Consider the following 15,280-nt stretch of genomic DNA (forward strand, 5'->3'; position numbering starts at 1 on the left):
TATTGGATGAGAAAACAGTTTATTGCTCAGCTGTAAGTGCATGCAGTATTTGTAGTTTGGATTAGTGCTGAGCATTCATGCTCAATTTACCTCTTAGGAATTACATTTAGTTTCATTTCAACACTGCCTGAGTGCAGCATTCAGCCAGGATAACTCAGGCAAAGAGGGCACAGACCAAAGTTCTGGAATTCAGGCAGGTGTGAGCCCCAAATTAAGGCATTCTGGGTTTTTTTTTGTTTTCTCTTCTCCTGTTTCAGTTGCGTGCCTAACAGGTTTCAGTTGCTCATTACAGCAAAGAAGGACCAGCTCTCAGCGCTGTCCTGAAGGTTGGTACATAAAAATAAAGTGCCCTGATGTGCTTGCCAGGCTCTGAGCACAGAGCAGGGTGATGCAGCAGGAACTGCGACTGCACTACAGCTAGAGGCCATGTGCTGTGCCTAGCTCAGCTCGGGGAGAGCATCCCCTCTTCTGCCTGGCAGCTACTCCCCGCCGAGACAGCCATGCCTTAATGTGAAAAAGACAAACCTTTCCTGGTGAGTGGGTTACAACAGGTTTTCTTGCAAGGTGTCTCCCAGCTGAGCCACGATGGGCAGACCAGGGATTTGCAGTGCCCAGAGCACGGATGGATACTGTCGGGGCAGGGACACAGGCCCTATAGCTGCCAGGGGTGAGATGCACCTCTCTAGAAACCAAGGACAGAAGTAACTTCAGCAGGGTCCCTCAGTCTGTTCCTTAAAAGCACACTGCATCTTTCTGCCAAGGAACAGAGAGGAACAGAGCAGCTTTTGACTTGTTTTGACATTGTCGGTTTGTTCTCCTCGCCCAACCCTGAATCTTGGTTTTACGAAGATAAAAAGTAATTCTCTTGCATTAGTGTTCACAAAGAAAATGTGACCTAAATGTAACCTACAAAGGAATAGCTCAAGGGTACTGACTGCCGAATGGATTCCTGCAGGTGTTAATGCCAGCACGGATGGGAGTTTATAAATGTGACACTTAATGTCACTGTTCCCTAAAGAGTGCAAGTTTGTTTTACAGGCCATCATTCCTCCACCAAGTGACAGCTCCTGTTTAACTTTTAATAATGCATGGTGGGGAGAGAGTATGTTTGCTTTAATTTTCACTAAAGGGAAGGCAACTTTGCAAAATGTGGGAAAGGAATCCTAATTTAAGCCCTCTAGGGAAGTTGCTCTAATCACCAGGAGAACTCCACACAGCCTTTAAGGCAGGCAAGGCGGGATCCTGAAACAAAACCTAATTCAGATCGAGATGACAGCCAAAGGAGGAGCAGTTTATATTCCCAAGATCGGGAGATGAGAAAGTCCTATGATTTATCCTGAAAATACAAAGGGCCAGATTCACTCCTGATGTGAGTCCAATGAGGTCAAAGGATCTGCACCAGTGAGGAACGTAGCCTGACAACTGCTGAATGCAGCTTCTGAGCTGTAAGCTTAACTGTATGTATAATTATTTGCAGGGTGCATAATAAATGAAGACTGCTAGGCTTGACAGGACTAATATTAGTGCTACCAGCTGTGTTTTGGCTTGTGGGCTTATAGAGGAAGGTAATTCGCTTTACTTGGCCCATTTGCCCCATATATGTGAGCCGCTGTCTGCTTGTGTTCAAAGGAACTCCACTTCTCAGACAAGTCTTTACACTTCCTGCCATGGTTACTTGTAGGTAGAGTTGTGCATGTTTTTATTTAACTCCCTCTCTGAAAGCTTAGTGCTTGCGTTCATAACCACACAACCCTGTAGTCCTTTGCTTCATGATGCAAAACCAGGCTTCCCTTCATCTGTGAGCAGCAGTATCCCTGAGAGGAGACATCTGAAACCATAGTTACCAGCTCCTATCTCAGTAACAACTTTTGAAAAATTCCTAATCCAAGGGTATGTTCTTGCCCACACCAACTGCAACAAGAAGCTGAGTCTCTCCTAAAATGCTTGACATTAAATTGTAGGCTTCTCCGTAAGCCATCCAGCTTCACAGTCACCACCAGTCCCAGAAACACAGAAAGGCTCCTTGCAAACCTCGGTTGTGCTTCACTGGGCCAAGGGTCTCAAATCCTGTAAATTCTGCTGTTATCTTCACCTTGACTTAGTACTGCACGTGCCTTTCCAAGGCCATGTGCCTCCTTGCTTGTCTGCAGGGCGATAAACAGCAGCTCTGGGATGTGTTTTGTTCAATTTCTCCCTTCTTAGAAAGTGTCCCAGCTGCAGGAGGCGTGCTTTCTGATCTTACTCTCAAGCAGTCCACGGATAACTTGGAGAAGAGCCAGGACACCGTCTTTTCCTGGAAATGTAGCTGCAGGAAGAATGAATCACCAGGTTGAACCTGTATAACCAACTGAAAACAAAAGCTCAGACTTCTGTGTCTCACTGTTGCAAATAATGGGGGGAAAAATAGGCATCCTGTTTTGAAGTCCACTACCAGCTGACAGGACAAAAATACTGCATGCGTGATTGTCTTTTGAAGCTTACAAGTAACATAAGACTATGGCCATTTAAGGGGAAAAGCCTGAAGCAAAACAGCAGTCAGGGAAAGAGAAAATTCCAGTGGTCTGGGGGGAAAAAAAGCAACTGGAGAGGTTGTTCAGAACACACAAGGTGGATTTTTAGTAGCTCTAAATTTTCACGCTTTTAAATCTTCCTTACCACCCTTGGCTGGTGGTGAATATGTGCAAACCAAGGCCAGGAGACTGTGTTTCATAGCATAAGGACAGACTTCAGTGCTGGTATCATTGATTAAATCTTTTTGTCTCTGCAGCAACCTAAGATGTCATTACAGGCAATGCAGAGGCTTCTTGGCTAGCACGCAAGCATCTGGAGCACTGCAGGGATACCAACAGCACGCCCATACGGGAGTTAACGTTTCTTTACCGTAGCTTCTTTTTTCTGGTCCTACTTTCATTTTGTCTTAAGGTAAAATAAAACCAGCTTCACAGTTATCAAAGGCTCAGATAGAGTTAATGGAGACTTAGTACCTGATAAGAGAATTCAAGATGTGCTCAAGCCAAGGAAGATGGAGGTCTGCAAAGCTGTACTTTGTGTGCTCTGGGGCAGAGGGCTGGCAGTACTGTTTTGATGTCCCAAGTGTTAGAAATAGCTGTTACTGCGGGTCATGGATACAAATTTCCTATGAGGAAAAGGAAAATGCTTTCCAGTATTTTAACACAAACGTTAACACGGATGTGTGACTTCATCCAGAAAAGTCAAATTGCATGCATAAGCCCTGCAAGCAAGTTTGTTTAGGGCAAACTTCTGAAGGTTTTAATTCCAACCCTGGGCCACCAAGGCCTGGAATGTGGCTTTGAGGAGCCCTTCCTGTTAGCTTTAAGGCACTTGAAATTGCTTAGTTTTGACTCTTCCTTCTTCTCCATTGTTTGAAGGATTTTCTTTCCATGGAGTAAAGAAGAGAAACACTGCCAATACCATTACAAGTAACACTCAAATCCCCACATTTTTCCTAATCTTGGATTCTTCTTGGTCTTAAAAGGGTAACCTCTGCACTGAGGCAGATGCTTCTGCATCTATGTGAATGCTATAGCTGTTGTCTCCCTGTCCATATAATTGTTTTTAAATTGTTATGAATTAGCTGTTGTTAACTAGTTTTAAGTTAATACAGTGCCTTGCTTGCATTCTAATTTCCTCTTTGATTACATAATACTGTACCTATAGAGCACATCAGAAATGTGGCCACCTAACGTGAAGCCTCTAGATCCATGCTCAGACCTCATAAAAAGGATCTTTTTTTGCAGCGTTCCCCCCCGCCCCACTATCCCACATGCCAGACACACATTACCCTGGCCTACAACCGTCAGCCAGCTGCAGCGAGCACAGAAGCTGCTGGCAGAGGAGGGAAATCACAGCACTGCTCTGCCATTTCCCCACCACAGCCCTGCCTGCGCTCACAGGAGCACTGCTGGAGCAGCCCTTCCCAGCGTGCGCCGATGCCTGCTGGCATGTCAGTCTCACTCAGGTGGGTTCGGGGCTCTCCCATCACAAGATCCAACATGTGGCATCTCATGGCCTGGATGTCCAGAAGCTGGAGCTGTGGGTAAGGCTGTAAGTCTGTGAACATCTGCAAGTGCAGTGGAAGTGGAGGAGGTTTCCAGCAACTGAAGCCCAGCTGGAACTGCAGTGGTTGCTTGTGAAGAAGAGCTTACTCACTTTGCTTTTTGTTCCCTAATTAAAACTTCAGAATAATGTCAGCTTTCAGACCTGCAAGGACTTTGAGAGATCAGTCACATAATGCCACTAAATGCTAAGTGATCTTTCTGTAACGGCATTATAATAAATGTGGTGATTATGTTTGACAGTTTATCAAGATGTGAGGTTGAAGGCGTGAATGTAGTATTACTGATGGGAACTATTCCCCCTTCAGAGGGTCCAGCAACTTCAGCTCAAGCACTTATGAAATTATACATCTTCATATTTTTGATCATTACTTCCATTGCTTAATGTAACTCTCTGTGTAAAGGAAATGACATGCTAGATCAGACTATACATTTATTTCAATATTTAACTTTTTTTGCAAGGACCTTGCTGAAGCAGCAAGTTAAAAGGTCTATTGATAATCCATCAGCTTCTGCAGAAACTTAAGTTTTTATTTTTAATTCACCCCATTGATTTCAAAGATGATCCAGATCAGTTCAAGCTGAGGCTATCTTGATTCTGCAACTGCAAGCTGTCAGCAGCCAAATTAATCTCTGGTTTATTCCCTTTGTATTTAACAGCAAGTGGTTCACCGCCCTATCTATCTCACGGGTGTGGAGAATCTGGAAGCTACTGGTGAAGATGAAAATGTAAAAATTTTAAAATAATTTCACTGTTAGTCACTTGAACGGCCACGGATACATAGGGAGAAAGGCTGCTCTATTTTCTGGGTTTTCCTCCAAGCTTTGCGTTAGTTCATGTTTGTTTGGTTGATGAAAGCTCTTGGCAAAATAGGTATCTGTCCAAACTTTACTTCAAAGGCAGTTTTTGTATTTCAGTGGAATGAGAACCAGAAGTAGCTGCTATTTATTTAGAGAGGAAAGGATTAAACATGTACGACCAGAAGTTTCTACACAAATGTAGAACAGAACCATTTGGAATAAGGCGTTGCTGTCAGAGGGTTATCAACAACACAGGCTTCTAGATAGAGTTTTTAAAAAAATCAGATTGTTTCTATTTATACCTGCCTTTGCCTTGGTAACCAGAGACTGCGTGAGGGCTGCAGTGTTTTCCCCACATCATGGGTGGCTCCAAAATCCATGCGCAGCCATGCGGCACATGCAGCGTCTGCAGAACTATCAAAAGAACTGTCACTTTCATTTTAAATATTAAGCGGGAAAGAGAAGATTTCAGTAAGGAAGGTATATTAGTATAGCTTCAAAATAATTGGTAGTAATTTCTGCCTCATCTACTTGATTCTTTGATCTTCTAAGTATTACAAGGACCATTGCTCTTGAACAATTTTTCTTAATTACCCCAAGCAGCTCACCTGCATCTGAGGTAGGAGGATTTACTTATAATTGGCCACATTTTGCCTGCTCTATCAAGTAGTTGAATGAGGTAAGAATGGACTTCAGTCAGTGTTTCTTTATACTTTAACTCATTCTTGCTTACCTTAAAATCAGCTATTTCCTACTTTGCAAGTTTATCTGTAGCTTAGGTGTCCTAGCTTTCTGCAGTATTTAGAAGCTGAACCAGGCTACATTCTTGCGACTTTACTGTTGTGCTAAGCTCTAGCCCTGCTGGGAGAAAAAGCATTTCAGATCTGGGCAGCTGGTTTAGCCAGAATTCTTTGTTGTTGTGTTTTCCTTATCTTTTTACTGTCAGTAAGAGTGGAAGAAACCAAGTTTCCTTCTCTGCTGCTATAACGCCCAGGTATTGTATCTTCGTAGAAACGGGATATGGAAAGAGAAAAAGGTAAGTATAGGCTTAGAATGAATACGGGGAATCAGGGCCCTTACTGAATTTCTAGTGGACTCACTTCCCTTTTAATAGCTTCACTCTCCAGTTACGATCTGGAAAGTAATTTCTGATCTCCTACTTAGGCTCATGGAAGTCAGAGCCAAAGTAACATCAGCGAGGAAGAAGGGGAAATACTTCTGGGAAGCAGAGCAGGAGTGGTAGAGAACCTGCTGGGCTCCAAAGACATTCAGGGATATCTGGCTTAAAAAACAATGTTCTCGGGATAAAAGCACTTGCTGCATTATCATCTTTGGGAACAAATGTATGAATTTTCACATACAGTCTTTTTCCACTCTGGTTGCTATTCAGCCAGACCCATGGTCTTATGAAATACTGCAGGGGAAGAAAAGTGATCTAGGGGAGGGAAAAAGGAGGCAGCTGGGAGCACTGGAGCCCTGCCACACTCCTCCATGTGTTGGTTGGAGATCCCAGGGCTGGCATGTGTTGTGGGAGGTGGAGGCAAAAGCTTTGTGCCATTTGGGAGTTTCCCTCCATTTGCCTGATGATGCAGTTTAGGCACAGCATTAAGCGATTCAAAAACTCATCCAAGCAGAGTTCTCATTTCAAGTGTAATCACTCTCATTGCTTTTCCCACACTGCCTATATAAACACTTGAAAAAAATAATTGAGGTAATAGCACAAGTAGTTTCAACCTCTCGAAGGCAGGAGTAATGGCAAGGGACCAGTACTTTAGGACATAAACCCACAGTAAGCTGAATCATCGTACCCGCTCTGGCACATTTTTGAGGAGAAGTCTGAGTTGCCATAAGACAAGTATGAACTGGTTTGGAGCAAGTGAAATTCTGGTTTCCATTCCCCTAAAGTAGCAGAACCCTAAAAACAGGCTTTAGTTCCTGCTACCTTTGTGCAGCCTGTAACGCTTCTCCACAAAGACTTTCGTGACTCTTGAGCCACTGTTGAAATCAACAGCTTTCAGACGTACCTACATTCGCTTTTGCCTGCCAGCCAGATTTGCCGCTCCCGGTGGGAGAGCGGGGATGTTTTCTGGAGCCGGTTAAGCTCCCCAACTCTGAGGGCCGGCCTTGCCCTGTCGGTGGTGACACTGGGCGCTGCCAAGCTGCACAGGCACTGGAGATGGGTGCAGAGAAGGCATGCTGCTCGCCTTCTCCGTTCCCCTGAGCGTGGCCCTTTGCACACTCAGTCCTTCCCAGGGGCTGAGGAGCATGGCTGGAGGTCCTGCGCCTTTTTGTGGAGTACCTGCCTGCGGCTGTGCCTCCAGGCAGCCAGAGCGCAAGCGCGGCCAGGACGCTTCCCCAGCTTTCCCGTGGCCTTTAGCAGTCTTTGGAGCAAGTTCAAGTAACTGGAGATGGAGCCACACAAAGGAGAAGCGCACTGTGTTGTTCTGCCAAACAAGAGATTAAACAGGGCCAAAGGTGAGGAGAAGCCCATGCACAAACAGCGCCGTGGGAGCGCTGCACCACACCACCAGCCCAGAGCCGCTGTGGCTTCCCCGTCCCAGCCAGGGCTCTGAGCGAGCCGCACAAGCAGCGCAGCGTCCCCGCGGTGGGTGCCCCGCTGCCGGGGCTGCTCCCAGGCCGGCGGCAGGCGCCTGCGGAGGCCATGTCCGGCGGGCTGGACAAGTGCCTTTGCGCCGAGTTCCAGAAGCGCCTGGAACAGACGCCATGAGCCAGAGGCACGGAGAGGCCGCCCCGCAGCCGGCACCGTCCCACTGGGCGTCTCGCACCCCGCTCTGGAAACGGAGAAGCCCCCAGCCCCAGCGGGAGCCGCGCAGGGCCCCTGCCCGCCGGGATGCCCCCTGCCCGCCGGGGCCGGCCGCAGGCACCGTCCTCAGGCGCGGTCCTCGCCCGGCCTGCGGCTTCCCGGTGCCGTACGCCCGCGGCCAGCCCCCGGTGGCCGCCACCAGCCGCGGGCCGCCGGCACCGCCCCGCAGCCAGCCGTGCCTGGCGTCCCGCCTTGCGCCCCCCGCCCCTCTGCCGCGGCTGAGGGACAGGAGCGCCCCGCTGAGCCCCGGCCTCACCACTCTTCACCCGGGGTTTTCTGGCCCCGCCGCCCTAACCCAGCCGGGCGCCCCCCGGGCGGGCGGCCCCGGCCTGTCACGCGTGGAGCGGCGGGGCGGGCCTGGCGGCGAGGGGCCGGGCCCAGGCGCTGCGGGAGCCGGGCCCTTCCCGCCGGCGGCCGCGGGCCTCCCCCTGCCCTCGGCCCGGCCCGGGGCGGCGCGGCGGCGGGCAGGCGGCGCTGGGGAGGGCCCTGCCCGCCGGGCGCGGAGGCCGCGGGAGCGGTGAGGCCGCGGGGCCGTGGCTGCGGCCGCCGGGCCCCGCCGCGCCTCGGAGGCGGTCGCCGCCGGCGGGATGGCCCTTGTGCCCTACGAGGAGGGAGCTGGCTGGGGAGCGCGGCAGCTGCACAGCCCCTCGGCCACCCACCGCTTCGCCAGCCGCACCATCCGGCTCAGGCAGGACTGGCGGCGGCTGGGGGTGGCGGCCGTGGTCTGGGATGCGGTAGGTGGCGGCGCCGGGCGGGGTGTTCCGTGCTTGGTGTCCTCGGGTGGCACTTGCCCGAGCTTCCAGAGTCACCTGAGGAACTATTTAACATTGAGTTGCCAAGGGAAGGCTTTTTTGCTGTAAGGCTGGTTTTTTTTTGTGTGGGGTTTTTTTTTGTTTGTTTTTATAATAGAAAAAGTTAAACTCTTAACTTACCTTTTATTTCCCTCATAAGAGATCCTGGAGGACCTGCAAGGGAAAGGGGCCACCTTAAACTCTGCATGGCCAGTGCTGAACACAGGCCATACCCCGGAGAACTCGCAGAGCTCTCACCTGTTTCTGACCTGACACCCTTCAGAGCACGCCCGGCCCTGCTGCCTGTGGCGCTAAGGGCTGCTGGCAGCATTTCATTTGTCCTGGGGATAAGGGTCCTGCCAGCCAAGGGGGTCTGTGGCGGGCCCGAGGTGGTGGGGTGGGCACAGTACCACTGCAGGAATCCAAGGCCATCCCATCGGTCTGCATTGGCTCACACACAGATGGCACTTTTGCCGCTAGTTTTGAAGAACAAGTGTTGCGATTTTAGCAAACCCCTCAAATGAACTGCTGCATCAGCTCTGACAGATCTTGCTATGGAGAGAGCTCCTGATCAAGACTTCTGTAGAATGTAACACATTACATACAATCAGATAAACGTGTTATCACTTTGCTTTCCGTATGTCCTTCCTGACAGCATGCCAGCCTTGTGCAGAAGCCTTTTGAAATACCACACAAGTTACTATGAAACCTTATCCTGGACTTTTGCAATACTGTGATCGTTCATCAGTGTTTGACACCTCCCAGCTTTTCCTTTCCAAATGCAACTCCTTCTGCCTCATGTTAGTTTTGGGGATTCATGAAGCAGTGTTACTACAGCTGAGTTGTGGCCTCCGTGGTACTTTTTTCCTTTTGCCTGCAAGAGTCTTCCATAAAACTCATAAAAAGACCGCATGTGCACACAGGAGGCAGAGAAGGGCTGAACAAAGACTTGCTGCAGTCCTGAAGTGCCTGACCCTTCCCATAACCTTCTCTCTCAGTGTAAATCAGAAATCTTGTGTTCAGTATGACTGAAATGAGCCCTGTGCTTAATTGCCTTTGTCTCTTGGCTTAGGCTGTTGTCCTGTGTACTTATCTGGAGATGGGAGGCATCGATGTCAGGGATCGGTCTGTGATTGAGCTGGGAGCTGGAACCGGATTGGTGGGAATAGTGGCCACGTTATTAGGTAAGGGCCTCTTTTGTTTGCTTGTTTAAAGCGGTTTACAACTGTAGTAAAACTAGCACTTTTACATCCACATGCCTGGTATAGAAGTTAGCACCAAAGCTACATATGTGAACTGTGATGTTTCCTGTCTGAGTCATCTTCCTTTCTTGTTAGACTTGAGAGCCTGCTGTGTTATTTATTGTAGTGATGGTGCCACTGCAGTTTACTTTATGACGGGACCCTGTTAAGGCTGACGCCTGTTACCATGGTACTCAGCTCAGCACCATTCAGTCCTGCAGCTATTCTCCCCCAAGGAGCAACTGCTGTGCTTGCCATCTTCCACTTATCCTCATACACAGCACAGATAAAAGCTACAGACAGAAATCACTCTCTGAGCTTGCGTAGGCCTTGTTAGCCTATCTTGCAGACAGGGAAGCCAGAGTCTGGAGAAATGAAGCAATTTGCCTGTGATCTGTCTGCGGCTGAAGCAGGGATTGTTGAATTTGTTGAATATGTTGAATTTGTGCTAACTGTCCCAGGTTAACTTTGTAATTCAAAGCTCTAGTGGCTGTGGAAGGTGTCTAGTGCCTACTGAAATAATAAAACCAGAGCAGTTTGAGAAAATACAATAATGCCATGCAAAATCACACAGGCATAACTTTTGCTGTGAAAGAGGCTTTCTAGCTGCCTCTCTTCTACTGAACAAATAGGGAATTTGAACAGGTTAGTTCTAAAAATCCACGTAACTTATTCTGTTGTCACCTGCGGAAAGGCAGAAAGTAAACTCCTCTACTTTCATGCACTAAGAAAAAGCTCTGGAAAACACTTTCTGTTTCCCACCCAACTTAATCTTCATGTGGAGTACACTTTATATTCTTAAGTGACTGGTGAAGGGTGGGATGTATATAGATAGTGGGCTTTTTACTTGTTTAGTCCTTTTGTTTGTTTGTTTTAAATCAGGCAGCTCAGGGGAGTTGTTAATGTTTGACAGGAACTAAGGAGACCGCTTGACTTAGAGCATTGTATTCCAAATGCTGTATTTATGGACATTGACTATTTGTCTAAGACATATACTCCTGTACCGCTTAGGTGCTCATGTTACCATCACAGACAGGGCGGCAGCACTGGAGTTTCTGGAGTCAAATGTACAGGCTAACTTACCCTCTGAACTACGTCCGAGAGCTGTGGTGAAGGAGCTGACTTGGGGAAAAGACCTGGCTAACTTCCCTCCAGGAGCGTTTGACTTCATCCTGGGTGCAGACATCGTTTATCTGGAAGAAACCTTTGCAGAACTGCTTCAGACGCTGGAGCACCTGTGCTTAGCTCAAACTGTGATTCTTCTTTCCTGTCGTATCCGCTATGAACGGGATCACAAGTTCTTAAAGATGCTGAGAAGCCGTTTCTCTGTATATGAGGTCCACTATGATTCCAGTAAAGATGTTCATATCTACAAAGCACAGCAGCGTAGTTGCAAGGATGACTTTTGACTCTATGCTTTGTTAGTAAACCACTGATGCTGTTCAGTCCTCACCTTGTTTTACTCAATACACTTGTTCCTAAGCATATAATTGCAGTTGTGTTATTTCACTGGCTTCTTATTGTGATGATCTTGTCTGATCACTTGGTCTGATACAGCAAGGATTGTACTTAAGTTCTGCATATTGAACCCCTGCCTCATTTATTTCTCGGTAGAGTTGTATAGGGTCTTCCACTGACTTTTTATCAAATATCATTTTTGAAACTGATTTTATTTGCAGAAATCTCAAGGCATCAAAAATGTCATCAAAAGGTCTGTTGTTTAAAATCAAACCACGCTTAAATTTCTGTGGGAAACTTAAAAGTAGATTAGAGTGGTGGTTTTTTTCCCCTTATCACATCCTTAACTTCAGAAAAGTAGAAGTGGATGAAATATAAGCTAAGACTCCAGCTTTAAATGCTTTAACTCTTTATGCCTTCTGCATCTTAAAAGTTGTGGTAAAAGAAGCTACTTAAAGGGCAAACCAACAAAGGCAGGTGCTATAAAGTTGTCCTGTTGCCATCACTGCTGAATTGAAGAGGCATAGGGAAACAGAACAAGATCTGGGCTTGGGGTGGGGTGGGGTGTAGGTTCAGAATCAATACTGCAGTGTAAGCCAACTTACAAGTCAGTGGTGTTTTTACCTGACTTGCAAGCGTGGAGGCTATGCCTGCAGTACCGATGCAGTCGTGGTTTTTGGGCTGCCCCTAACAAGGTACCTTTCCCTTGCACAGATAGAGGCTCCCTGGAGCAGATACACATGTACATTTGCCACCAGGGAAAGTGCAACAAGGAGACTCAAACTGTTCCTTAAATATCAAAACAGTCCTTGTCTCTCACAGTACTACTTTCTGCCTTTGTGGCTCACTCCGAGAGCTGTTATTTGGGAGAGGAGGGTACTGCCACAAAGTCTTTGTAGCTCGTGAGTACTTGTTCTCGTCTTACTTGGGACCTGAGGTCAGTGTCTAGATTTCAGCATGCTCTCTGTGCACAGTAGTGGTTAGATGCTGTTCTAAGTAACTGAATTCATACCTTGAGCTTGTAAAAACAACTCTGGGTATTTATCCCATGAGATCCTAAGTGAAAAATGCTGCAGCCTGGAATCTGGCTCGCACCAGCAGCAGCCTTCCTTCTCTAGTGGTGGAAGAATGAAACTGATGAAAACAATGTGATAACAGAAGACAGCTATGCTTCTAAATGCAGGAATTGCTGTAGTACTTTTTTTTGGTGGATGTGGAACTTTTTTTTTCTTTAAACAACTTACAAAGCCCCAGGTCAGGTTCGGGCTCTAGGTGTGTGCATGTCATTGGCACTGGCAACAGGAAACACCAGCAGCTGCTTCAGCTCATGGATGTTAAGAGTTCTTTTTTACTTCTGCTTCCATCAAACTTCCTAACAAACTTTCCATGTGTCTTTTCCAAGATGCATGGGGTACACGGTCCAGAAGTGATGTGCAGGCTGTAATCTGGAAACGACACATTTATCACTACAGCTCTCATGAAGGAGGCCCGAAGGTCTTGTGCCTCATGCCTGGTGCGCCTCTTGTGTGTTTTCAGCTCAGTTCCTTGCTTGGCTCTGGACTCGGCCTGAGAGTTGCTGCTCTAAAACGCTTGCTTACAACAGTATCCTCAGAAGCCACATGGTGTCACTAAAACAGTACTTAGGCAGCTGGCTGGGAATTTGCAGTCTGAGACGAGAGCTGAAGTCTCTGAGGGAAGGAAGACAGCACATTTAATTAAAAAACAGAACACAGTGTGAGCTTTAACGTGCTAGACATGGCTTTTTCTGTCCTATGAACTGGGTGAACAACGGTTGAAAAAAAATTAGGAGTAGGACTTTCTCTACAGTCTCTAGTTTTTGCAGTATGGCTGTAAATTCTCACCACTCCTCTTCCTTTTCCTCCCCACCGATGTTCCCTTGTCTCTGAGCTTGGCTGTGGTCACTGTATATTAGGCTACTCCAGGGCTGGAGCTGGCAGAACGCAGTGTGCTGGTGCTTGGGCTTGTGAGCGCGTGTGACTTGGTCCGTGGGGAGAGCCTGCTACCTGGCTGTCCTCAGCCCTTGCAAGAGGCTGCAGCTTGCAAGTACTGACAGCCTTAGCAGCTTGCACTGTTGTCAGTAGGAACATGCTTAAAAAGCCTGCTTAAACAGCACAGCATAAAGCCTGGTGTAATATAGACTAAAGCCTAGTGCAGAAACCTAGGCACTTTTAAGAAGGGGGCTTTGCTCCAGGCCTTGCTTTGATGATAGGGAAAGTTTTGTACTTTTAAAACAAATCAGTTTAATTGCACTTAATTGTTTAGCAGCTTTCAGCATCTGTTTTCCCATTGCTGCTGTTACAGCCCATAGCGCTCCTCCGAGAGCAGGCACCTGCTAGAAGAGACCAGGCTTGGCTTCTTTTGCTGTGTTGCTGTTGCAGCAAGCCGTATGCTAACCTGGAGGGTATGTTTGAAGGCTGAAGCAAATGCTACTGCTCCTAAGTAAATACTTGTGGCAAAAAGCGTGAGGTGACACCAGCAGCTCAGGTGAGTGCCTTGCCCCTGACCTGCAGAGCTGAGTTCTGGGTGGCCCCTCCCCACCTCAGCAAGTAGCAGCCCCTCAAGGGGGATACCTTTTCCTCTGACTGCTGTTGGGGTGTAGGCGCTCCTTTAGATTTATGAGACCAGACCCAGGAATATTGTGCTTAGTCCACCACTACAAGCACATTTGTTCTGGTTGCTCTTTAAACTAGTGTTCAGGGGCAGGCATCAACCATGAGAACGTAACTGCTGAAACCTGCAGCCCATTCCTGCTGGGTAGCACTAACAGGGAGATGTTGGGAGTGAACCATACCTCCACGATGACACCTGTGAACTCTGGCGTCTGGAGCCTTTGGTCCCAGGTGAGCTTCTGCTCTAGTATGAGATGAAGCACGGTAGTGCTTCAGCAGCTGCTTGGCAGTTACACTGACACCCTGCCCAAGTGCTTTCTATCACCCTGTTCATCTCAGCACTGGAGCAGTCGGTGTTTCTCCTTGGAGTGGTTCCATTGCATTGGTCCTGTTTTGTAACAGATGATGTGAACTCAGCTGTAGGGAGGATGTGTTCGAGCATGGGTCCCCGAGTAGTGGGGCAATGCATAAATTGTCTCTTGAGAAATGAAATACCCTAGGGAGAGGATCCAAGTCACAGGGAAGTGACCAGATAAGACATGAACATGCTGTGAGATTGTGAAACCATCCCTGAAACATGCCACTCTGCAAGGGAACAAACTTTTCTAAACTGTCATTGCAACTAAAGTCATGTTTGATTAAGACACAGGGTATGAAATTCAGCTCTGTATCTTAGGGACAAAGAGCTTCAAGGTGCAGCAGTGTCAGAAGAATCAGGTTTGCCAGCTGACCTACTGACTGCACAGGGACCTGTGCTACCAAATTCTTTTCCGTGCAAAATTCAAGCCAAACTGCATTTTTCTCTCACAGACTAACCCCTGTTTGGGATTCTCCCTCATTACCGAGATGTAGATTTTTCTGAGCAATACGTGAATGGCATTATGAAAGCGCTCAGCTGTGAAAACCACAAAATCCCAGCCATAATGAGCTGACCTTACTGCTTCCCCTTCATTTCACTGGAGGTGTGTTTACCTCAGCGCTGAATTTGTTCTTCTGGCTTCCATCCCGGTGTTTGGATCCAGCCTTGCCGATTACATAATAGGGTTGTGATCCTTGCAGTGTTTGCTGCCTTCTGTTCTGCTCTGTTATTAACATCCGTAGTACATGGTTTACAGGAATGCTTAGAAGTGAGAAAGCATATTTAAACTGCAAAAGGGAAAAGTCTTTCACACATTATTGAACAAGAGAACTAACTGCCACCAGAATGGGTCCTGAAAAGCAGGTTTAAAAAAATTAGAAGTGGAAGAAAAACTTTTGTTTTTCAGGACTTAACCTCTCCCTAATCTAATTCACTTTAATTAAGATTAAAAAAGCCTTCCCTTTGGGGAAAAAATCTCATGAATACTTACAGCAGGCCACAGATCATGAGAGGACACCATAGTCTGCTTAAAATACACCTTTTCCCATATTCCTATCTAGCTACCATCTGCCACTAAATTAGTGTAAATGGAACATCCTG

The 15,280-nt window shown here is 47.4% G+C and overlaps 1 protein-coding gene across 1 annotated transcript; it reads left to right on the forward strand.

Moving 5' to 3' along the window:
• The first annotated feature begins 6,135 nt into the window (after positions 1-6,135).
• Positions 6,136-11,223, forward strand: METTL21A (methyltransferase 21A, HSPA lysine). The gene is made up of 3 exons (XM_080400220.1): positions 6,136-8,435; positions 9,565-9,676; positions 10,745-11,223. The coding sequence occupies exons 1-3, from the start codon at positions 8,289-8,291 to the stop codon at positions 11,140-11,142; spliced, it is 657 nt and encodes a 218-aa protein (XP_080256346.1). The 5' UTR covers positions 6,136-8,288; the 3' UTR covers positions 11,143-11,223.
• The last annotated feature ends 4,057 nt before the right edge of the window (positions 11,224-15,280 follow it).

This window comes from Falco punctatus (genome assembly GCF_963210335.1).
Source record: "Falco punctatus genome assembly, chromosome: 8".
NCBI classification, from domain to species: Eukaryota; Metazoa; Chordata; class Aves; order Falconiformes; family Falconidae; genus Falco; species Falco punctatus.

Bases quoted from the DNA above. Each gene is read 5' to 3' on its own strand.
- METTL21A (XM_080400220.1), top strand. From the start codon at position 8,289: ATGGCCCTTGTGCCCTACGAGGAGGGAGCTGGCTGGGGAGCGCGGCAG. The intron at 8,436-9,564 runs GTAGGTGGCGGC...CTCTTGGCTTAG, and splicing joins CGGCCGTGGTCTGGGATGCG to GCTGTTGTCCTGTGTACTTA. The intron at 9,677-10,744 runs GTAAGGGCCTCT...TGTACCGCTTAG, and splicing joins AATAGTGGCCACGTTATTAG to GTGCTCATGTTACCATCACA.